General features: G+C 43.1%; 1 protein-coding gene and 1 long non-coding RNA gene across 6 annotated transcripts in view; both read right to left on the minus strand.

Annotated features, from left to right (window-relative positions):
- Positions 1 to 10294: 10294 nt before the first annotated feature.
- SLC17A5 (solute carrier family 17 member 5) overlaps positions 10295 to 25930 on the minus strand; it is a 56193-nt gene continuing 40557 nt past the window's right edge. For 4 of the 5 annotated variants that reach the window (XM_087443773.1, XM_004422037.3, XM_087443777.1 and 1 more), the window contains 2 exons: positions 15730 to 15820; positions 10295 to 11675 (listed from right to left, as the gene is read on the minus strand). In XM_087443773.1, coding sequence (XP_087299899.1) covers positions 11538 to 11675; positions 15730 to 15820 — 229 coding nt within the window. In that variant the 3' untranslated portion in view covers positions 10295 to 11537. The remainder of the gene's footprint in view (positions 11676 to 15729; positions 15821 to 25930) is intronic. The other variant, XM_087443772.1, reaches the window with a different exon arrangement.
- LOC147914482 (uncharacterized) lies at positions 17022 to 24157 on the minus strand. Its single transcript, XR_015555202.1, has 2 exons — positions 23097 to 24157; positions 17022 to 22854 (listed from the first exon to the last, which is right to left on the minus strand). It is a non-coding gene; the product is annotated as an uncharacterized LOC147914482 (long non-coding RNA).

Below are 25930 nucleotides of genomic sequence, written 5' to 3' on the forward strand. Positions count from 1 at the left end.
CAGTGAGGCTAGTCCCACGTCCCCTGCAACCCTTGCTAACCCTGCTTTGTTGATGTCCACAGAAATTGTTGCAGCGTTTACAAATAAATCTCCAAGTATTTAACAAAAGTGGTGCAAAATACACTAACTAGGTCTGTGTTCTTAACGGAATAGGACATTTTTCAAAATGCAGTGCTGAATTGGACTTTATTTTCTTTTAAAATTGCTTCACTCTCTCCATCCTTCCCTTTCACTGGGAAACCGTGAGGAGTAAAGAATGCTTTCTGAATTTAGATAAATTGCTCAAATCCCCCTAGGTGACCGTATATACTAGTAGCCTGGTTTGCCCCAGACAAGTTTTCTGCTGTTGTCTGCGTGCAACTATTAACAGCGTCCCTTTCCCTCTTAAAAGTCTTGTTTTGGATGGTAAACCATCTCACATAGAGGAAACGGAGAGGGACTTGCATGTGTTGGTGCATCTGGAATTGGGGTATTCGTTTGGGGGTCAGTGTGTTCTCGGAGGCGGGGAGCGAGATTCAAAGGGGCAACTTTTGACTTGGGAGAGCATCCTGCGCTCCTGGACTGGCGGGAAGCTGTCCTGAGCCGGGCGACGGGCGCCGGCGGCGTGGGTGGGCCGCCCAGGCGGCGCCGGGCCTCCGGGGGCACGCCCCCCGGGACTCGGCACCGCCCCCCGACAGCGAGCCGGGGCGGGCAGGCGGGGGTCCCCACGCACGGCAGCCGCGGGGCGGCCACCACCGTTGCGGACCTTCTCTGTGCTTTGGGAGGAGCTGAGTCCGACCCGACCCAGGTCAGCACGTCCTGAGGACGCCTGCAGCTTCCCGAAACCCCGCCCTGACCCGCAGGCGCGGCCGCCGCCTCGGCCCTGTCCCGGAGGACAGGTGCGCGCCCCCTGCCGGCCGGCCGCGCCGAGTCCAGGACGGCGTCCGGAGGAGTGAGGACGACGAGTGGGTCCGCCGGGCCGGGGTGGGCGGGCAAAACTGTCATCACTGTACAGTCATCTTGGGAGCTAGTTCTGCGTTTTAAGTTAAAAAGCGAGAAAAGAAGGTTAAGAAATCGTCACTTTTTTTAGTGTCCCTGCTGCGGCGAGCCGCGGGCAGCCCCGCGGGTGTAGACGCCGCCCGGCCGGGTCGGCGGCCGCGGAGACTCCGCTGTCCGGCCGCGCCCGCCACGCCGGGAGCGCTCGCGTCCCTCCCTGGCGCGCTCCGTCCGCGAGCGGGCCCCGCGGCCACCTCCCGGCCGCAGACACGGCCCGGCCCCGGCCCGCGGGCTCCCGCGTCGGCCCGCGCGCGTCCACACCCGCTCCGCCGCCGGGGGGCGCCCGCGGGGCGTGCTCCGCCCCACGCGGTGCAGTCTGGAGGCTGTCGCTGGTGTGCGCGGTAGTGAAACTGCAGCGTATTCCAGCTTCTGAAGACAGAGGAGGATGGGCGTGTGTCCACGCTTTAATAATCAGTTCTTTAAAAAGTGTTTTTAAAAACTATTACATCCTCACGGTGGAAGTGATGGGCGTTATACTGCGATGAGAGGGTGGAGAAAGGAGCAGAACCGAGTGGCAGCCTCCACGACGTCTGCTTTCTCGGCAAGGGCATGCGGCTCATTTGGCGTGGCCTGCGGGCTGGCGTGAAGATCCGCAAGGGCCGCTGTGTCGGCTGCAGAAGCCGCTTGACGCCCAGGCTGATGTGTGACATTGGAAGAGCCAAGCTCCGGCCCCGAGCTCCAGCGCCCAAGTCCCTGGGTTTGGGATTCGAAAGCCAGAGCAACAGTCGGTTCTGGGGCTGAACCTGAGTTTTTTGTATTTTTTTTTAAAGTGTGTTTTTTCCTGATTAAAAAAAATCAATTTTTATTTTCCAGGATTTAAAATAAAAAAGCTCGAAGGAGAAAAAAATATAAATTACCTATTATCCCACTGGCCAGAAATAATCACTGTTAACATTTTGGTGTATGTGTTCAGTTTTTTTTTCTGTGCATATTTTAGTTAAAAATGGAATCACTATACTCAACAGAATTGAAAACATATGCCCATACAAAAACACCCGTACATGAATGTCCACAGCAGAATTTCTCCTAACTGCCCCGAAGTGGAAGCAATCCAAATTCGTCCATCAACTGATGAATGGATAAACAGAGAGTGGTGTATCCATTGAGTGGGATATTATTTGGGAATTAACAGAATGAAGTGCTGATACATGCTGCAACATGGACAGACTTGGAAAACATGATCCTAAGAAAGAAGCGAAACACAGGCTATATATTATATTATTCCATTTATATGAAATTTCCAGAATAGGCATATCTATAGAGACAGAAAGTAGATTAGTGGTTGATGGGCTGGGGGGTGGGGGAAGTGCGGAGTAACTGCTAATGCATAGGGGTTTCTTCTTGGGGTGATGAAATGTTTTGGAATTAAATATGTGATAGTTGCACAACCCGGTGAATATACTAAAAACTACTGAATGGTACACTTCAGAAAAGATGGATTTTTTTTTTTAAAGATTTTATTTATTTATTTATTTTTCCCCCCAAAGCCCCAGTAGATAGTTGTATGTCATAGTTGCACATCTTTCTAGTTGCTGTATGTGGGACGCGGCCTCAGCATGGCCGGAGAAGCAGTGCGGCGGTGCGTGCTGAGGATCCGAACCCTGGTCCGCCCGCAGCCGGGCGGGCGTGCTTAACCGCTAAGCAACGGGGCCGGCCCAAGATGGATTTTATGATATGTGAATTATATCTCAATAAAGCTGTTATTAAAAACAAAAATATAAGCACGCTGTTGGTGGTGGTGCCATCAAGTGGATTCTGATTCCTAGCGCCCCTGTGCAGGGCACAGTGGAACCCTGCCCGGTCTTGCTTCACTATCCTCTCACCTTCTGGCGCTGTATCAGACAATGCTCTGCTGCTAGTCATAGGGTTTTCTTGGCTAATTTTTTTCGCAAGTAGGTGGCCAGGTCAGGTCCTTCTTCCTAGTCTGCCTTAGTCTAGAAGCTCTGCTGAAACCTGTCCACCATGGGTGACCCTGCTGAAATCCCGGTGGCAGAGCATCCAGCATCCCAACAACACATAGCCATCACAGTATGACAACCCACAGACAGGTGGTGTGGTTCCCTGACGGGGAAATAAACCTGGGCCACCGTGGTGAGAGCATCGAATCTTAACCACTAGATCACCAGGGCTGGCCATCACACTATGCCTAGTAATACATTATGAATGTTTCCCTAATATTCCCAATAACTACTCTTCTGCAACAATTTTATTTTTAATTATCAAATTAATGCACAATCATTATAAAAAAACACACAAAAAATTAAATAATGCAGAAAAGTGAAAATTAGAAAGCGAAGTGTTTCTCCCCCTGCCCAACTTCAACACCTTCAGAATACCCACTTTAAAATTATTTTTAGGGCCGGCCCTGTGGCTTGGTGGTTAAGTGCGCGCGCTGCAATGCTGGTGGCCCGGGTTCGGATCCCGGGTGCGCATCGAGGCACCACTTCTCCGTCCATCCTGAGGCCGAGTCCCACATACAGCAACTAGAAGGATGTGCAGCTATGACATACAACTATCTACTGGGGCTTTGGGGGGAAAAAATTAAATAAATAAAATCTTAAAAAAAAAAAATAAAATAAAATAAAATTATTTTTATCTCATACTCTTCTGTTCATAGACCCTTATGTTCAGTGCAAGCCCACTGTCTTGTTTTATTTTTGATTTTCCCCTTTCCCCGTCTCCACTCTCATTCTTCCCCTCTGCATTGCCACGCACTCTAATGTGTTTATTATATGTTGTAAATTACGGAAGTATCCTTGGAAAACATCACATTTTTTTGTATGGGGTTTTTAATTTTTGGAAGTGGTGTTGGCGCTATAAGTCTTCTTTTCACTCTGTGCTTTTGGAGGACTCTGCGTGTTCCTCCAAAAGTGAGTGATCTTATTCCATAGTAAACGTCCACCACGTTTAACTCATACATTTTCCTAACAAGGGGCGCCCGGGTTGCCCCCAGCTCTGTCACAATGAACAGTGTGGTGTATATGCTCCCTTCAGGACTTGAGCAAGGATCACTCTGGGACATATACCCAGGTGTGGGGCATTATATGGGGTCAAAAGACATATTCAATTTAAATACAAACATTTTGCTTTGGGGATGACTATGCCAGTTTATATTCCCTCCTCTTCCCTCGTGAACAAGATCTTTCACCTTCCCACATCCTTTGCTGAGCCTTGGTGGCATCACACTTTCTAATTTGTGCCAATCTGATGGGTCTAAAGTAGGATCTGATTATAGCTTCAGTTTGCGTTTCTTTTTGTTGCTATAATCACCAGGGCATGTGATCATCTCTCCACATACTTGTTAGACATCTGGCCTTCTGTTGAGTGAATTGTCTATTCATTGTGTGCTCATTTTTCTATTGGGATTTCTGTCTTTTTCTTGTTGATTTGCAGGAACTCTTTGAATATTCTAGATATTAACCTCTTATACTGACAAGATGTTGCAATCTCTCCTCCAGTCTCTCATCTGTTAACTTTATCTTTTGCTGAACAGAAGTACTTAATTTAATGTAGTGAAATCCATCTAATTTCCCCCCTACTCCTTGGCTCTAAAGATATTCTCTAATGCTTTTTTCTATTCACTTTCTAATTTTATCTTTTTCTATGTATATATCAACACATACATAATTTGTTTGTTAACAAAAATAGGATAAAACAATGTATATTGTTAGTTAACACTTTTTCATCCTCCAACAAAATGTATGGACATTCTCCTATCTGTCTCAGATCTTTCTCACTTTTTAATTGCTGCATATTATTCTCCTCTATGAATATACTATAACTTATTTAACAATTTCCTTATTGATGGAAAATTGACAGTATTCCAAAAAATGCTTTGTGCTTTTCAAGTATTTTTTAGGCTAGATAACCATAGGTAGAATTGGTGGTTCAATGAATATATTTATTTAATTTTGACTTACTGCCAAATTACTCTCCAAAAATGTTGGAATGATTTTTATGCCCATCAACAGTGTTCAAACATGATTTTTAATGGAGACAGTATAGCATAGGACTAAAGAGATTCTGCTGTAATGTCAGAGAGACCTGGTTTGAATCTTGTGTCTGCCACTTGGCTGTGTGATTTTCTCAGTTTCCTCAGCTGTAAAATGGTGGTGCTAATACCTACATGATGGGGCTGTGGAGAGAATTAAATAAACGTTGAATGTAGAGCCCTCATACAGTACCTGGCATCAATTCTCTACTCTGGGAAATTTGTAAATATTGTTACTTATAGGAGTATAATACTAGATACTACTACATCCACTTTTGAACATGTCTTTACTATTTTCTCATCTAATTTAGTTTTTATTCATTTGACAGTCTCAGATAGTCCTGGTTCAATCCATTCCACCCTCTTCCTCTTCTTTCCAACCTCCTCAGACTTACAGTGGAAGAATGGGGACTCAGAACATTTAATAATGTGCACCCCACATCTGCCTGCTCCTCTGGCTAGTCTAAAGTTGGTGAGAGAAACTCACCATTGTTCCTCATCAGCCCTGTTAGGGTCCATTTTACTGTGTGGGTCAAAAGGCAAGGGGAGAAAGAAAGACTGGTGTCTGAGGAAGCCTTCCAGGAGGAACAGAGACGCCCAGGGCTCTGGCAGTCACTCTGCAGCTACCATTCCTGCTATCAGCAAAGATTGAAAATGGGTGATGGTGAGAGCCCCTCATCCATCACAGAGGCAGGAAATGAGGAAGATGTGGTGAGGGGAGGTATAGAAAACACACGGTGAGGTTTCTGGACTTATTTTTCTCCTGCATTCTGAACTTTCCATTCCCAATGGGAACTAAGAGTCTTCTCCCGAATCCTTACTTCCCATCCCATCGTTTGAAATAACAAGGTTCCTGGAACCAAGAAGGGAATGTCAGCAGCTCTTCTGGAGGGAGTTTATTTGTCAGTAACAGCACAGAGTGGGAGGGTTGGTCTTTTGCACTACACCAAAGTGACCCAATTGTTGAAAATTTCAAACTGGTCTATTAGTAGAAATAATGAGTTAAATTTTTCCATGGAAGCAACTGAATTGTTTACTGGCATGCTTAGGTTTATAGCAAACATTAAAAAATTTCACTGTCCTATAGAATAAACATAGACTAATTAAACATTCCCTAATATCACACATGGAGCTAAGATAATGTTACAACAAATTCCCAATTGGAGTTGCTTTGAGGCCCTGGGCTAATTTTACAACTAGGAACAAGGTAAAAATCTTGTGTGCCCTTATGCACAAGGCTGCTTCTAAGAAATTTTTTAATTAATAAGAAAAGATTTTGTCCTTCAAATAATAATTTGATTCTGTGCTAGGGGCAGATATCGTTGAGGAATTTTTCTTTGGCCTAACGTAATAGTTTGAGCCAGTGGGCTTACTTGATGGAAGTTGGCATTGGGAGCCAAGGTCACTGGCTGGGTCCCTGTAAGGGGCAACAACTTCTCCTTCAACAGTCAGAGAACATCTCTCTGCTCCCAGCCTTAAATGGGTCTTGTTTCCTGCATATTCAGGGTTATTGTAAGTGTTAAGTGAGGTAATGTATGTGACAGTGCTATACAAATGATGTTATTTATCATACGCTTCTCTGTAGCTGGCGACGATGAAAAAGAGAATCCTGTGAATGTCCCAGGAGAAACTTCCTGCCACTGATGACAGAACAGCTCAAAGCACTGCAGACATCTGATGTCGCTTCTTGGTGTTAAAGAAAAAGTGCATGAGAATAGATATTGTATAGGTAATTTATACAATATACACACTTGAATCTTCTCTAACAGCATCCCAATACCTCACAGAGAACAGTTCTTGAGCGTTAAAAGCACCAGAATATATCCTATCAGATCACTTTCAATCTCAACCAAACTTCTGTGGAAAAGCTCAAGTTTCAGGCTGTGGAGTGAGTGTGAAGGGGTGAAACACATAAAGCCCAGGCTCTTTGTGGTGCTCTAAGGGTGGCCTGGGGCCAGGGTGCACACTGACCCTGAGAGGCAACGACTGCTGGAAATGCTGGCAGACCGCAGGTGCTTCTAGAAAGAGCCCTTCAGGAGAAGATGTAACTTGATCTTCAGGACGGTAGGGCTGCTCCCCTGCCCAGAGGGCAGCCTGTCATAGTGTGAATGCACGTGTGAGGAACCAGGGTGTTTACACACCTCTTCAGCCCGGTTGTGCAAGGATGGCTCCTCGCTCACGAGCACAGGGCTGGCAGTGACGTGGAACTCCTGAGCGTCCTCCTCCCCAGACTCAAGAGCAAGTGCAAGCGCACAGGTGCTGGAAAATTACTAGTGTTCCTCCTCGTCAAGCACTGGACAAAGGGTGGCAGGAAATGTGTTCCATTTCATTTCTCTTCGGTAGTGCCTGTACTCACGGCTTTCCATAGCAAAGCTCCTAGGAAGTGTTTTCTAGAACACCCTCTTGGAGCGCACACTGTCGTAATTGGCTTTTCTGCGTAAGGTTGCTCTAAAAGGCAGAGGCACCTGAAAAGGCTTTGTGATCCATCTTAATTTACATTTCTATGAGAAAGATAATTTATTCTTTAACTGAAATGAGACATTTACCCCACATCTATTCATCTGAGGCAGTCATGTGCTTTTCCTGAGGGGAACCAGGCCATTTCCTAGAGTGCTCTTTCTGCCTTCACGTTTACATTGTCTATTGGTATTTTTCTGTTGGAGGAATTTTATTTTGAGCAGTGATAAGCTGCCCTCAGAGAGGAGATTAGATTATTTACTTCGCAACAGGGTCTAAATTCAAACGTCTCTATTTCTGATTTCTTGAATGTGAAACAAAGGCTGCAGTAAGAGAGATATTACGGTGGTCAACACGCACCGCTGACTTTGGTGTTCATCTCGTTTTCTCTCACAACTCTGATTCCCAGGGTCAGCTGGTATGCTCATTCCTACTGAGTTTGATTGTTGGGTGGGGATAATGATATTTTACATGGAAGCTTTCAAAGGCTGGGACCTATGAAGGAAAGGGTTTGATAACTCAGAATGTGAGCTCCACGAGAAAGGGGATTCGCCTTTTCCTCACTGCTGTATCCTGGGTGCACGGAATGAAGCCTGGCTCGTCACAAACACTTGTGAATATTTGTTGCATAACTGGGAGGAGAAGTATTTTGCCTATATAGAACTGAGCTACTCTCAAATATTTTCAAAACCTTTTACCAATAACTGCCACTTCTTTTGAGGTTAGCATATCATTTCTTCATTCAATGGTGTTGGCACATTTATTTTTTTGAGAAGAAAAGAACATATTGAAAAAACAATATATAAATTCCATTTATAGTCCATTTAACCAAAGAGATATTTACTAAATATTTATTAAGGAACTAAAATATTAAGACAAAGCATATATTGTTATGAGGGAGATGGTGCTGAGATGAATCAAATGGACCCTGCCTTCAGGATGCTTGTGATGAACCTACAGGGAGACAGGCACAAATGCGTGTTCACGTGTATTATAAAGAGAACGCCGTGGGGAGAGGGGGTCAAGGAACCTGACTGAGCTCCAGGGAGGCCTCCGGGCCGGCAAGGACTGTGTCGAAAGCATCTCTGTACTCTTATTGCCTAGCAAAGAGGAGATATTCATATTTGTTGAATGAATGAATGAATGATCTCTTCCTCAGAACCGAGCCTGAGCCCTTGAGTCTAAGATAAAGAAAAAAACTCAAAACAGATAATATGGTGTTTCAGTGGATCAAAGGAAGAGACCACAGTTAGATCAGGAAGGGTGGAAGAAATCAAGGGTCATGAAGGAGTTGGGGATGAAGAGCAACCTTCCAGGCCCAAGGAATGAAATGAGTAAAGCTATGAGGTGCGTGGGGAATGGCGAGCCGGCGGGGAAGAGATAAGTAGCCAGATGTAGAGGCAACAAGGTGTGGTGAGAGATCAGAGAGAGCAGGGTGGGCTGCTGGGTTAAAAGTTTTATTGGGTAGGCAAAGGGAAACCGGGGGGTTCTCCTTGGGGGAACATCCTGATCAGGGAGATGAAGGCGTGGGGCACGATAACCCAGCACTGGTGGGAAGTTGGACAGAAGAGGATCAGACTAATGCAGTGAGACCACTTAACTTTTCTGTTCCAGGTGGAAACAAAAGCCGCAAAGATCTGATTGAGATGGCAGAGGAATTAAAAAAAAAATCCCGGAGACTTGAAAAACTAGAATGGAAAAGACAGGTGGTTAATTACACACAGGGTTGGGGGTGGGGTGGGAGACTAGGGAGGCGGAAGAATAAAAAGTGACTCCAGGGCTCAGCCTAAGTGACTGGGGAAAAGGAACTTCTAATAGGAATAAGGAAAGTGGCAGAAACAGCTGGTTTTATTGGGGATGAGGGTGAGGGAGTGAGGCTGGATTTAAACAAGTCTCAGGTGCAAAGAAGACAGCCAGTTGGGGATGCCCCACAGGCAGCTGAAAACCTGGTGGTGAGCACATGGTAGCTTGAGCAACAGGTGTTTTTTGTTTTTGTAAACGTTTTTATTTGAATAAGTTATACTGCCACGTTTGGTAAAGTGAAATTAATTCTCCTTCCTACCCCTGGTTGCCTGTTTTTCTCTCTCCAGAGGTAACCTTGTTTCGTTTCTTGACTATCATTCTAGAGATATTCTGTATATACAAGTGTTTTTGTGTGTGTCTGTATGTGTGAGGAAGATCAGCCTTGAGCTAACATCTGATGCCAATCCTCCTCTTTTTGCTGAGGAAGACTGGCCCTGGGCTAACAGCTGTGCCCATCTTCCTCTACTTTATATGGGACGCCGCCACAGCATGGCTAGACAAGCGGCACGTGGGTCCACGCCCAGGATCTGAACCTGCAAACCCGGGGCCGCAGCAGCAGAGTGCTCACACTTAACCACTATGCCACTGGGCCAGCTCCTACATAAGTGTTTTTATGTTCCCAGGAGAGTTTTGTATTTTCGTTTTTTAAAAGCTAGAGAAGACCTGTGTGTCTTTGAGACAGAAGGAAAAGAAGGAGAAGAGAGGTGGAGGTTGAAGCAGCAAATTACTGGAGGAATCACTGGAGTCAGGTCTTCAAGGAGGTGGGAGAGAATACGATCAGTGATGTCCCTTTGGCAAGAGGAGTGGACCCTTCTCAGGACTAGGAAGGGCAGGCTGATGGCAACAGATTTCTGGTGCTGCGTCACTCAGACGGCCCACATCTGCTCAGCCTGGTGCTGGCAGAGACACATGTAGAGGTGGTCGGGTGGCCTGAGGAGGATGGCAGAAATGATGTAAAATCGCCACTGTGGACGCTAGAAAATATCATAGAACTGTCAGATCCAAACATCAATCCAAAATGGTTTATTTTGATGATTTATAAAAGAAATATCACGATAGCAACTTAAAGCTATTTACAAATTTACAAATAAATTTACAGAAATGTAATCATGTCCTATTACATTCAACAGTTTTAGTTAAAATGTTACAGGTAGTGTTGAACAACAAAACATAAACCAAGTTCTAAATCACATAAATGGCCTCAAAGTGTGCTCAAAAACCACTGGAAGATGGTCCAGGAAAAAACTGGAAAAATATGACTTCAGGAGCCAGCAGTAAAGAGGATTAGCTCACTGCTGCAGGTGATGTGGCCACGTAAAAGTCACCTCAACCTTGAACTGCACCAGAAGCTCACACGTAGACGGAAGAAAATGTGAGGTTTTTTTTTTTTTTTTTCCTTAATTTACTTATTCTGGTGTAGCTCACAGAACACAGGACTTGGAAATTTATACCCTGATCCATGTGAAGGTAGTTTTAATCAAGGATGATGTTATTTGTGGTTAATTGGGCCTCACACTTTTCTTTTGCACGTTACATGCTAATCACGATTCCAGTGCGCTGGGAAGGGAAGCTGTGAGGATCTAGTGAGGACACGGCTGTGGAGCCCGCTGCTCCTGCCTGCCCGGGGCTGTCAGCACACACGAGCAGCCCCAGGGGAAGAACACCGTCCAAGGTCTGGGCGCTGCCTCGGCGACTGCTGGGCGCTGTCCCTGAAGCTGGGAGCGAAGGCTCGGCACCGCCCGGGCACGCTTCCCTCAGTGCCGCTGCCAGGCCAAACTATGCGGCGGCTAGCGGCTCTGTGGAGATGCTCAAGTTTAAGACCTAAGTGTCAGGGATTGCTGGCAACAAATAATTTTTATGAGGAAAGTGGACAAAAACAGGTGTTTACCAAGACCTGAGAATTATCATCTACTTTAATTAAGCAAAGGTATAGAGGGATCCATTTCAGCTCATTCCTTTAAGTATGGCCCTTAAAAATAAACAGAATGCCCCTACTTCATATCGCCTGACTTGCAGCCAGGTATGTGACCCTAAAGTGTAAGTTCCAGCATACATCTTATTAATAATTAAAAATAGCTAATTTTACTAACCTGGCAACTAATCTGGACATTTCATGATTACAAGCCTTAAAAATTTAATACAAGTACAATTTTTCTTGTACATGGAATGCTTACACATTAAAATATTGAAGGCACTTTTAGGTTACATGATAAACAAAAATACATTAATGAGAGAATTATTTATTGTTCCTTCAGTTTCTGTGTCCATGGTAATCACTGAGAGCCCAGTTCTGCACTTCACCTTTGGCGAAGAGTGTGAAGACAATGGCACCAAATACATTGATAGCAGCAGCGATACAGAAAACAGTCTGCCATTCTCCAATAGTGTTCTGTAGAGAAAGAAAAAAATGCAGAGGAAAGAAGTTTTTGTTCATAGTCACTTTATAAAAAAGATTGTGTCACAAGAATGTTACAACAGCAGCATTATTCATAAAAGCCTCATGCTGAAAACAACAAAAACGCCCATCAACAGTGAGACTGGTATATCTGCTCAATGGAATACTATACAGCAATGAGAAGGAATAGCCACAACAACACAGACACACCTCACAAACCAAATGTCAGGCAAAAGAAGCCAGACACAGAGAGTACATACTAAATGATTCCATTTACATAAAGCTGAAGATCAGACAAAACTAATCTATAGTGTGCAAGTCGGGCCAGGGGTGCTTCTTGGTGCAAGAGGAATGCTGGGAAGGGGTACCTGGGGGCTTTGCAAGGGAGGCACTGTTCTGTTTCTTGATTGGGTGCTGGTTACAGGGATGTATTAACTTTGTGAAAATTTGTCCAGCTGTATACTTAGGATTTGTGCATTTTTAAAATACATGTTATACTTGAATAAAAAGTTTACTAAAAACGTATGGCATGTCCTTGAATCACATGTTACTAGGAAAGTATTACGCTGCACATTGTCTCCCAAGTTCTTAGGTGGAGGTGTCGGGTAGATCAAGTAAGGAAGAGTCAGGATGGACTTGACGTTCAAGTCTGAGGCCTGGCCTGAAAGATTCCACAGGGCTCTCGAATGGTACACAAAATAGGATGTGTATGGGATTTGCCAATAAGAGATGAACCAAACACAGCTGTTCCATGCATAATCCAGTGGTATAAATACATGAGGCAGTTATCCCATTTCTGGGTCACGTGACTAACGTGACCAACCATTTTTTGGATTTTTACAACTTCAGTCTAACCAGAGTGCTACATCTGCAGCATTTAAAAAAGAAAAAACAAACAGTAGAATCGGCAATAAGGAAGAAAAACGAAAGGCTCTTGGAAGCTAGTACGAGGTCATTTATTTAGGAAAAAAAGGAAAAACGAAGAAAGAAAGGAGCACTCTGTGGTTAAGGTATACTTCTCTGAGATGAATGTATTTTGATGAAAAAGAAAATCTTAGAAATCCATCTTAAATTCTGGTAACTATTTAGCTATGCTAACAATGTGTCACTATTCTGGAGGAGGAGTCAGTCCATAGTTACATTGTATACCAGAAAGAAATGTTCACGACAGCTTCCCAGGATTCCTAGGATTCCTAAGACAAAGCTTCTCTGTGCGCTCTGCAGGATAAAATAACACCTCAGTGTTGTCTGGTGGCAATGGGTGGACTTACAGTTAATCAATTGTACACAATCTCGCATAACTCCTAGTTTGTTTTTTAACAAAAATTCCACCAGTTTTTAGAGAACACTGTTTTGTTTGTAACAAAATTGAACCCCAGACACACTCTGACTTTTGTTTTTCCTAAGGAAGATTCACCCTGAGCTAACACCTGTGCCAGTCATCTTCTATTTTGTATGTGGTCCCCGCCACAGCACGGCTGACGAGTGGTGTCGGTCCGCGCCTGGAATCCAAACTTGTGCACCCAGGCTGCCGAAGTGGAGCATGCCGAACTTAACCACCAGGCCATGGGGCCAGGCCCACACTTTGATTTTTAATTCTTTAATTATTTATTGATAGTCTGACTCAAAGTTCCACAAAGTTTTTGAGGCAGTGCAGTAATTTTAATTGTAAGAAATTACAATTGTGGGGCCAGCTCCGTGGCTTAGCTGTTAAGTGCGCACGCTCCGCTGCTGGCGGCCCGGGTTCGGATCCCGGGCACGCACCGACGCACCGCTTCTCCGGCCATGCTGAGGCCGTGTCCCACGTACAGCAACTGGAAGGATGTGCAGCTATGACATACAACTATCTACTGGGGCTTTGGGGGAAAATAAATAAATAAATAAAATCTAAAAAAAAAAAAAAAAAAAATTACAATTGTAAAGGCAAATGTGTTTTTCCTTTTTTAAAAAAAATATCATTTTAATAACATTAAAAAAATGCTATAATACACATCCAAAACCCACTTCAGTTCCCACTTTACATACTCTCAAGACTTTAATTCAGCTATCTGTATTTCCCTAGCAGAAGTGCTAGGATTATCAATAAGTGAAATTAATACATGGTGATGTGTTGACTTTGGTTCTTTGTTGCCACAGTGCTCCATGAAGATAAGGTTAAACATTTCTGATGTGTCCATATTGAGACACAGAGTTTTAGAAAAAAACTTTTCCAACATCCCTTTCTATTAAGTGAGAGAAAATAGTAACAGGGAGGCATTGATTCATTTAAATGAGGAATTAGAAACAGCGGAGAAGAAACAAGACTCAGTGGTGAGTCCATCTAGGTCTGAAATCAGTATATTTGGTAAATAAGAAACTTTTTTTTTTTTTTTTTTGTGAGGAGATCAGCCCTGAGCTAACATCCATGCCAATCCTCCTCTTTTTGCTGAGGAAGACTGGCCCTGGGCTAACATCCATGCCCATCTTCCTCCACTTTATATGGGATGCTGCCACAGCATGGCTTGACAAGCAGTGCATCGGTGTGCACCTGGGATCCGAACCGGCGAACCCCGGGCCGCCACAGCGGAGTGCGTGCACTTAACTGCTTGCGCCACCGGGCTGGCCCCTAAATAAGAAACTTTGCAAGCATATCCTGAAATTCTAAGGATTAGATAGTGTTAATTTGATCACAGAGACAAAACAAGGAGAAAATTAAGTCTCTTTTAGAGGTTTAAGTCAGCCTCTTGAAGAATATATTTCATCAGTCCTTGAGATTTTTTTTTTGGTGAAGAAGATTAGCCCTGAGCTAACATCTGTTGCCAATCCTCCTCTTTTTTTGCTTGAGGAAGATTAGCCCTGAGGTAACATCTGTGCCAGTCTTCCTCTATTTTGTATGTGGGTAGCTGCCACAGCATGGCTTGATGAGTGGTGTAGGTCCGTGCCCAGGGAACAACTCGTGAACTCAGGCCACTGAAGTGGAGTGCGTTGGACTTAACCACTATGCCACAGGGCCAGCCCCAAGATTTTTTTACAGTAGAAAACTAGAGTTGGAAAGGGACTTTGAGGTCACTTATTTTGATTTCTTACACAATGTAGGCAACCTTTTAGAATGCGGAGTGTCTGCTTACTGATCTGGCCCCATGCTGCCTTCCAGCTTCAGGCTGGCCCAACCCTGGCCCACCCAGCTTCTCAGGGCTCAGCGCCCAGCCAAGGCCAGCCCTTCCCAGACCCAGCTCACTCTTCGAGGGCTCCTTCCCACAAAGTGGTTGTTCTCTCCTCTGTGCCATACTCTGCACACATTTTTTCTGCAGCATTTGTCACACTGTACTTTATATGATTACATGTAATCTCTAAATGATGAGTTTCTCAAGTGCAGAAGCTTGTCATTTTGCCTTAGAATCCTCAGTACCTAGCATATTAATAAGCACTCAAAACATGCCTGTTGAATACATGTCTGCCTATTTCAGGGTTCACTAACTCATAAGGCAGCCCATTCCACGTAGGAACAGGTCTAAACAGAAGCTTTCCTGTTGTTGCCTGGTAACTTCTTTCCATCTGTCTTTGTGGAACGGCCAAGAAGTCTCCATCTTTCACGTGGCAGTCCTTCAAGTATGTGAGGACACTGACCACGTCTTCACAACCTTCTGCTCCTCTAAACATTCTCCATTGTTTCAGCTGTTCCTTATTCATTCTCACATGATTTCCTGACACCTCACTTTCGTGGATCTATTCTTGAATAATTTTACATTGCTAGTTTTTATTTGCTCAAACCAAAGACATAAGTTACTTATCTGGTATAATATCACAATTTTTAAGTACTTGGGTGGTTTCAGCTACAAGGTCTTCATTTAACTTAGGTCTGTCGTTCTGTCTAAAATCCAGAGTGTTCTTTGAAAATACACTTTCCTATCCATTAAGGCACTTAGCTTTTTGTTGCTATAAGGAATTGCATAAGAACAAACATTCAGAATTTTACTCTTAATTAAAAAATACTCAACTTTGACACAGGTGTACAGCTTCAAGTGAACTGTTTAGACCATTTCAGTTTACAAGCAAATTATCTACTTACGTTGGGGGTCAGACTTTTAGCAATGACAGGCCCAACCATTCCTGGAATAGTGGCGAATGTATTTGTGATGCCCAGGAGGATACCAGCATACCTGCAGAAACATTGCCATTGAGTTTTACACTGTGTTGCACATTTAAGTAGATTCTTTATAGATAACCATACCACTCCCAGGCTGTCTTATTGTGACATTTTATGTCTAAATGAAATGTCTTACTGAAATAGGGCTGAATATTTAGCTTGTGAACACCCCGCATTCCCATAGTCAATTAGCATTCTAGTCTCATGTAGGGGAACATGGCCACTGGCCGATCCCTTCCACAGTGAAGTGGAAAAGTGCTGGGGTGGGGCTTGCACACGTGACTGTATCTAGACAGGAAGCTTGATGTGTCTTAAAATTTTTTTAAGTTAAAAAAAGAGAATTTATTTCCTGATTACAAAATTTATTTCATTGTTGAAAATTAAAAAAAACACATTAAGAAGAAAATAAAATTACCTATAATCCTTCCATATACTGTAAAGATAATCAACATTAACATTCCGGTAAATATCCTAATTATTTTTGTCTACATGTATATATATTTTTTTAATAGATTTTTTTTTTGTGTGAGGAAGATTTGCTCTGAGCTGACATCTGTTGCCACGCTTCCTCTTTTTTTTGCTTGAGGAAGATTCACCCTGAACCAACATCTGTGCCAGTCTTCCTCTGTTTTGTATGTGGGTCACTGCCTCAGCATGGCTGACGAGTGGTCTAGGTCTGCGCCCGGGATCCGGACCTGTGAACCCTGGGCCACCGAAGCGGAGCACACAGAACTTCAACCACTCGGCCACAGGGCCAGCCCTATATTTCTAATATATTATTATAAAAATGAGATCATATTGAACATACAATTTCACAACTTACTTGTTCCACTTATTACATATCTGCTTGTAGCTAAGTCCTTGCAAACTGTCCCAGAAATAGACAAGCTGGGGCTACATTGTGTATGTGTGTCTGTATGACAAAAAATGCATTTTGAATAAACTCAGAAAAAGTTCTGATTTATTTTAAGGGTAAATCTTAGGGAAGTGGGACATTCTTATCTATGTTCAGATGCAAATCTTTAGAGAAAGAATTCCTGCCTGTATTTGGGAAATGCTAATTCATCTGTTGATTTCTCCAATACGTAAGAAATATATGTAGACTAAGGAAGGCGACTATAGCCAAGGTCTCACGTATCATGCTAAAAAGAATGAAATGCTTATCATTTTCTATTAAGAAGTCTTATTGGACTGGTAATCCGGAGACCTAAAAATTTCTGACCTAGCTCCACCATTAACCATCTGTGTGACCTCAGGCAAGTTAGTGATAGATTATTATTTCCCTTGTCATTTATGGGTTCATAGATGTATACATGTAACAGATCTGGTGGTCCCAACTTAGCTCCCCTACATTCCAGCAAGGATATTAAAATTTTTTTTTGAGTGTAATACACATATGGAAATGTGCACAAACTGTAACTGTACACTTGATGAGTTTTCACAAAGTGAACACAACCATGCATCTGATCAAGAAACAGAACCTACCGGTTTAAACATTTTAAAGGACATTTTACATTTGGTTGAACTGCATCTCAGCCTGTATAAACTTTAATTTGAATAATCATAATTTTGTCAGGTCACCCCTACTCAAAAACTTACAAGGATGGTCTAATGCTGACCCTAAGAAGACTGTAATCTTCTGCCTGATTTGCAATGGCCTGGCCCTGGTCCATCTGCACAATACACACTTCAGGTCCAGACAACTTTATCCCAGCTACTCACGTCTGGCACACTCATTCCTGCTACCTCTCTTCACTCATACGATACTACCTGAAATCCACACTTTCCACCCAAACCACTCGCTTAGCACCTCTTCCATGAAGCTTTCTCTGTCTAGTTCAGTTCCTATCGAGCTCTGCCTTCTCAGAATCTGCACTGTCCTTCAAGCTTGTATTACTTGTTCTAAGAGGAGACTGTTCTCTAATTCGAGTTTGCTAATTCTAACTCCATAGTCTCACTGCAAACTCATTCCTCACCCCCTTTATTACGTCAGCGGCCAGTTCCACAGACACGCTTGTTCAGTGCTTGCTGACGGCAGCAGTGGCACGCTGCCTGCAGCTGTCCTAGGCCCCAGGCACGGACCCAGGGGGCTCTGGCCACAGTGACTGCTGGAGACGTCCCACGAAGACTAGCACCTCTCTAGGCACTGGCTCCAAAGGGTGCCAATTCCTGATCAGGAATTCCATATAAATGGAATCATATAGACATAACCTTTTGGATTACATACTAGGGTTACTAAACATCGTTTCAAGTTGTTGTGTTTATCAATAGTTCGTTCCTTTTTTGTTGCCCTCTCTCTCTTTTTAATTGAAGAAACTGCGATTTTTGTCCTGTAGATGGTCCTACACTTTGGATTTTGTAGACCGCATCCATGAGGTATCATTTAACATACTTTTATGTCCCCTGTATTTCTTGTACACTGGCAGTATCTAGACTCTAGATCGTAGAGGGTTCATTAGAGTTAGGTTTGGTATGTTTAGTAAGAAAACTTAAAGATGGTGGTGGAGCTAAAAATTAGTTAACCAAGTAAATGGCGTTTATTAATTTATTTTTCATAAAAATCACCAAGGCATATACAAAGTCCAATTAGAGCTTTTAACTTTTCATTAATCAGTGTTACTATAAAATAAAATTTTAGTCAAATTTAAAGAAGCTTGATGTTTATTAATCCATATATCTTATTGTGGGATAATACTATTTCTAATAGGGTTTAGGATCCTCACTACCTTGGTTGTAGACTACTCATATGAAATTCCTCTTCCCATTTTGGATGTGGAAAAGTGCCTGCTATGGACTGAACTATGTCCTCCCCAAATTCTTATGTTGAAGCCCTAACCCCCAGCGTGACTGTATTTAGAGGCATGGCTTTTAGGAGGTAATTAAGGTTAAATGAAGTCATAAGGGTAGAGTCGTAACCCAATAGAATGGGTGGCCTTATAGGAAGAGGAAGTGAGAGAGACTGCTCTCTCTATCTCTGTGAGCATGTACCAAAGAAAGGCCATGTGCGGACACAGGGAGAAGGGGGCTGTGCACAAGCCAGGAAGAGCACCGTCACCAGAACCCGGCCATGCTGGCACCCTGACCTCAGACTCCCAGCCTCCAGAACTGTGAGAAAATAAACTTCTGTTGTTTAAGCCACCCAGTCTATGGTCTTTTGTATGGCAGCCTGAGTTGACTAATACAGTGTCTAAATAAAAAATCCTGCTGAATCTAATTCAGTTATCTATAAACATCACAAATTTTTATGTTCAAAACTCAGGCATACAGGATACAATAACAACGCCACGTAGTACGGATCTTTCTTGCTTTTGCCATTTAGGGAGTGTATCTTGAATTAAGCAAGCTTGGCTGAACTTGTCTGTTTTTTTTAAAACCATTAACACCTCGGCAGGAAGAGGAACCCACCGCAGTGTTGCCAGGCCTCTTCAGCAACAGCTATACTAAGTGTAGATGAATGCTGTGAAATTCCAGACGCCAGCACCCAGAAGCTCAGTCCAGCATTTATATGACACTTGGCCAGGAAGGGCAGTGAAAGACGATGACTGCTCGGAGGAAAACATGCTGGACAACTCAGTCCGCATTCTGTGCTATTGGAGTACTAGAATTCTGCGGGACTAACAAATAAAAATCTCTCCAATACCCTTGAATCTGGGCAACAAAACTATTCATAGAAAATCTCTATTTTAGTCTATAGAAGAATAGGCTCAGAAAATACCATGCACACATTTATATGTTAAGAGGAGTACTGACTGTTTACTGAAAAACTTCATGTCAGGAACGGTTCTAAGTATTTTATATATATATTATCCCATTTTAATAGTAAAATCAATGCCATGAGGTAGGGATTATTATCATCATTCTATGGATGAAGAAAGAAAGACTGTACAATGTTACCCAATTTGTCTGATTCCAAATCAGTGCTTAATATTATAATTTAGTTATAATCTATAACACTGCCTTGTTAAAAACATGGTCATCACTGAATTCAATCTGTAGGAAAGATCAATTTTCCCATGCTTAATTTTTCACCACAAGCCCCAGTGCTGAATGCTTAAAGGTCTACGGTCCCTGAGTGCTCCTGTTCCGACAGGCAGTGTCACCCACTGCACGGCACTTGGTGGTGACCACAGACAAAAAGCACCTACGCCACAACACGGTCATGAGATACGTAACCCCCCATTAACCGAGGACACAGGGAACTAGAAACAACTAGATGCTTTGAACCAAGAAATTCTAGTTGGAAAATAAAAACTAAAAGCTCATCACAAGGGTTGAATCAATATATAAGGGTGAGAAATAATTTTGACTTTGATGAGAGTATCTTACATTTGTACAGCTGTACAATTTTAAGTTACGTATCTTGTTCACACACATGCCTACACATGCTGATCACAGCCTTAAATGTGGTCCCTCGCTCAGCTTAGAGAAGCACAGCATCATTCCTGACCTAAGGCACATAGGCACTTACCAGTCTCCTAACTTCTACAGCTATTTGCTGGCATCACTTATGTTACTAAACTGTTGAGCTTCATACCATATCTAGATAAAGACGTCTTTTTCACTTATAAGACTCACACAACGTCAGGGCTGGGCCAGGGTCTTGAAGATATAGAGCTCAACTACTCAGCTGATGCTTGAAGCCCAGTTCCGGGATTCTGCCTGCTGTTGTCCAGGATACGCTTCAGGACATGACCTTATCACCCTCCCAGCCGGCACAAGCTTACGCAGACGCAAGCAGGGACCATGCTACTGCTACGTTTGTGTCTTCAACATTCGCCTCAGTGCCTGGCACAGAGTTCGTGGAATGACTAGATCCATTAATCAACATGCTATGACACTGAAATTTAGTAATTACAAATCTATGTAATTGTACATCCAATCCATCTTTTTCCGTCCTGTCCAAAGGAATCACAGGAGACCTTGTTGAAATCTTGATATGCTAAATATACTGTGTTTCTTCTATGTATGAGGCTAAATATGATGTTGAGAAATTAGACCGTTTTGCTATTTTGGCTCTTAGTGATCCAATGTTGGCTCCTTAGTGATCAATATTTTCCTTTCTAAGAGCTCACCAATCATCCTCCTTTAATATTTCACTTGCATTGATTTGTGACGCTGATCATGGCACCTGACTCCAAGTTTGCCAGAAAATAATGATTAAGTGTATTGCATTATGTGCAAATGCATTTATTACATATGAGCTAAGTGCACATGTGAACATGTGTGTTCTAGTTAATCCTCACAAGGATCACATGTGGTAGGTACCATGTATATTTGTTTTTTTCTTCTCCAGCATCCACTTTCATCTTCTTTTGACAATAGCTCCCATTTCTATTTGATGATCCAATTTTTCTTCACCCCAGTTTAAGAGAGCAGAGTGGGGTCCTTGCCAGATGCCAGAGCTCCTGACAGACTTCAGGCTGCAGATATATCCTGAACCACATTTCAGCTCCATGAAACGGAGTGGGTGGCTTCCTTCTGGCTGGGTGGCCACTGAGCCAATTTTATGTTCCTTATCATTTTTACTTCTCATATTTATTTACTTAGTTTTTATAATAAACTCACATTAACTGAAGCAACCAGAGTATGTGTCTGTTCTCTGCAATGAGTTTTCAAAGTAACTACTAGTGCCTCTACAATGATCAATTTTTAAGATCTTCCAACTAAGTAATTGACAGGCAACTTGATGTAGCAGAAAGATCCCTGGACCATGGAGCTGGAAGACCTGGAATCAAGTCTTAGTTCTGCCATTTACTAGCTCTGACTTTGGAAGTCACATAACTCCTCTGTGCTTGAGTTTCTTCATCTTCAAAATGAGTCCTTTGTGTTCACATATTCCCGTGTTGTAGTGGATGTTACCAATGGCCTCCTCAGCATCCATTCCATGAGGTTTGAGGGGCACTGGCTCCTTCACCTCTAACTTGAGAGGTGGCAGGGGGGTGCTGTCATAAAGTCAAATGGTGTTCTCCTGTATACGTGACTCAGTTTGGTTCAATCGGAATGAAGCCCAGGACTTATTTCCATGGTTGAGAGAGGCAAAGATCCTTTTCTTTCTTGATTGATGTGAATGAAGAAGCATGTAATTCTGGTCATTACTGGCCATCATTTCATTGTGTGATTTTACAAGCAGACTCAGCCTTAGGGTAAAACTAGTATCATGAAAGGCAGAGTAGAGAGTTGAAAAGAAACAAATCTTTAGTGATATTAGTAGACAGCTGAATATCAACTCTTGCCTGAAGTCTATTGTCTCTGGACTTTACAATAAAGTGAATCAATAGATCATGCTGTTTAGAAGCTTAAATTAGGATTTCTATTACTTTAACTAAAAGCATCTAGGAGACAACACAGCCTAGACCTCTTTTGTGCCAAAATTCTCAATTCCCATATCCCTTTGACTGTTCATCAACCCGAAGCTTGTTAAAATCTCAATCCTAGATCAATCCAACAGCACATTTTCAGTCCTACATTTAGGGTACTGAACACCACTGAAAGAAATAACAACTTTGTAAAAGAGTGAGAGTACAAAAGTAATCTCCCACTTCAGCTGATGCTCATCAATGCCAAAAATCCCTTCTATGAGTTCTTAGGGACTATTTTTCTCAGTAGTTATTTTGAACATTTATCATTCTCAAGTCTTTTACTCTGCCTATCTTCTTTCCTAGTCTCAGCAACGAACCTGACTCCCATGCCACAGAGAAACCAAAGACGCACAGTTAAGATTTTTCAATGTTATCTATTGCTGCGTAATAAATTACCTCAAAACTTAGCAGCTTCAGACAACAAACACGGATTATCTCACAGGTTGTGGGGGACAGGAATGGAGGAGCAGCTTAGCTGGTGGTTCTGGCTCAGGGGGCCTCATGAGGTTTCAGCCAAGATGTTGGCTGGGGCTGCAGTCATCTGAAGACTTGACTGGGGCAAGAAGGATCCACTTCTAAGCTCAATCACGTGGCTGCTGGCTGGAGGCCTCAGCTCCTCCCGTGTGGGCCTTGCCACAGGGGCACACATCCTCACTCCATGGCAGCTGGTGTCCCCAGTGTGAATCATCTGAGAAAGAGAGGGAGCAAGGAGGGTGCTGCCATGTCTTTTATGACCTCGTCAGATACCATCCCTTTTGCCATATTCTATTCATGAGAAACAAGTCACTAAATCCAGCCCACATTCAAGGGGAGAGAAAGTAGCCTCCACTTTTTGAAGAGAGGAGTGTTGAAGAATTTAGGGACATACTTTTCAACCACCACAATTCTCAACTTCTCATCTCACCTGAAAACTTCTTCAACTGAACCCACCTTACTACCTTCCTTCTCTTCTCAGCGGAAAGCTGATCCCTCCACTTGGACTCCGGATATCATTCCTTCTTGCCTTCTACCAACCAGTAATTTTCACTTCTTTCTTTCAACTTTAATCTCTCATCTTTTATTGGCCTTCTTTTCTCAGCGTATTAACAGCTTGGGTCTCTTTCATCTTAAAAAAAGACCTTTCATCAATACGTGTCCACCTTTAGCTTTTTTCCTTCCCTTCATAGTTCATAGTTTTGAAATAGCTGTTTATTGGCAGTGGTTCTCAAATTTTGATGTCCATGAGAACAACCTGGAGGAGCAACAAAACACAGATTCCTTCGCCCTATAATCAATGATTCTACTTTATTTTAAAGAACCACTCCTGATGATGTTGATGTGGATGGCTAAGGACCACACTTTTGAAATTACTGCTTTATGCTGTCTTCATTTTCTCATCTTTCCATTCATTCCTTAAGTCACTGCAGCCTTGCTTCCTTCTCCTTGCTCCATGGAAGCATTTTCACCAAGATGTTTAATAAACTTCTCCATCTGGTTGTCCAACCCAAGGATCACTTGTATTCTTACTTGACTGAGCTTTCACTGGCATCTGACCCTGCTGATCAAGCTCTCCCTTTGGGATCTCAATCTCTATTTATTTTCCTTATCCTTCTCCTGTTCCTTCTTCTCAATTATCTCTGCATCAGCCTCTTCTTTCTCTTAATGGTTTCCCAAGGTTCTCATTACAGTCTGCTGAGTAATTTTATCCAATTCCATGACTTCCTCTATTATCATAGGTTGACGACTCCTAAATCTTTATTTCTCATCTGGTTCTCATTCTTTTTTTTTTTTAAACTTTTTTTTTTTTTTTGTGAGGAAGATCAGCCCTGAGCTAATATCCATGCTAATCCTCCTCTTTTTGCTGAGGAAGACCGGCTCTGAGCTAACATACACTGCCAATCCTCCTCCTTTTTTCCCCCAAAGCCCCAGTAGATAGTTGTACGTCATAGTTGCACATCCTTCTAGTTGCTGTATGTGGGACGCAGCCTCAGCGTGGCCGGAGAAGCGGTGCGTCGGTGCGCACCCGGGATCTGAACCCGGGCCGCCAGCAGCGGAGCGCGCGCACTTAACTGCCAAGCCACGGGGCCGGCCCCAGATCTCATTCTTGAATTGGAGACTGGATAGTCTTGGCTTCCTTGACACCACATTCTTGATTTTCCTTCTATCTCTCTGTTGCTCCTTTTTAGTTTCCTTTTCTGGTTATTTCCCCTCTTTTTGGTCTCTAAATGTTTGTCAAGATGCAGTCCTGCAATCGCTTGCCATTCTAACTGCCCTCCCCAGACAATCTTTGTGTTTAAATACTTTGACATGTGGTTTATTATTTCCTAATTTTCATTTCCAGTCACACTGCTTTTCTGAGTTCCAGATCCAAATATCAAACTGCCTACAACTACTATTTTCTAGATGTTTTCCCAAATATCTAAAATTTAACATGTCTGAAATTTTTATCTTCCCCCAAGACTCTTCATCCTTCAGGCGTCTCAATTCTAGTAAGTGGCACATCCATCTACCCAGTTGCCCAGCAAAACACCTGGAAATCATCATACTTGATATCGTCTTCCCTATTCAGGTCTAACCTATTGTCAATTCCCATCTATTGTATTCGCAAAACATCTCAAGTCTATCTATTTCTTTATACCCCATCTTCTCTTAACTGAGTTACTGCAATAGGTTCCTAATTGGTTGCTTCTATTTGTACTCTTGTCCACACAAGAGCGATCTTAAAATACAGAGAATGTCATTTCCTACTTGCTCTGGATGCAATATAAAATGCTTACTATAGGCTCCTGCTTACTCCCCAGTGGCTTTCTTCTCTGCATCTCAGCCACAAACGACCTACTCTCAGTTAACTGAAATATACTGTTATGGAATGAATGTTTATGTGTCCCCAAAATTCATACGTTGAAGCCCTAACCCTCAATGTGACTGTATTTGGAGACAGGGTCCTTAGGAGGTGATAAAAGTTAAATGAGGTCATAAGGGTGGGGCCCTGATCTGATAGGGCTGGTGCTCTTATAAGAAGAGGAAGAGACACTAGAGCTCGCTGGCTCTCTGCACGCACGCAAACACGCACACCTGCAAGCATGCACGCACAATGAGGAGAGGCCATGTGAGCACACAGCAAAAAGGCGGCCCTTCTGCAAACCAGGAAGAGAGCTTTCACCAGAAACCAACTGTGCTGGCTTGATCTTGGACTTCTAGCCTCTAGAATTATGAGAAAATAAATTTCTGCTATTTAAGCCACCCAGTCTACAGTATTTTGTTATGGCAGCCCAGGCAGACTGAGACAGGCACCAATTTCTTTTTCCACTTGTGTAAACTCTTCTGTCAGGACTACTACTCCTTTTTTGCCTGGCTAACTTCTTACTTATTCTTCAGGCTTTAGCTTAAATGTCACTTCCTCAGAGAGACCTTTCCTTACTCCCTGATCTATATTACATCTCCTTATTATATTCTCTCATTTTTTTCTTCAAAAAGTTGGATTTTATTTGTGTGATTCTTTCTTGCCTACCACTCTAGAGTAAAAGCTTCACAGGCCAGGCCAGGCTGTACGCTGGCACTTGGCAGGCATTTGATCAGTATAGACCGGCCCTGGGCTAACATCTGTGCCCATCTTCCTCCACTTTATATGGGATGCCACCACATCATGGCCTGACAAGCGGTGCATAGGTGCGCGCCCGGGATCCGACCCTGCGAACCCCGGGGCGCCAGCAGTGGAGCGCGCGCACTTAACCACTCCGCCATGGGGCCGGCCCAAATTGTTTATTTTTTTTATTGTTTCTTTC

This window comes from Ceratotherium simum, chromosome 19 (genome assembly GCF_057802395.1).
Source record: "Ceratotherium simum simum isolate JZ-2026a chromosome 19, ASM5780239v1, whole genome shotgun sequence".
NCBI classification, from domain to species: domain Eukaryota; kingdom Metazoa; phylum Chordata; class Mammalia; order Perissodactyla; family Rhinocerotidae; genus Ceratotherium; species Ceratotherium simum.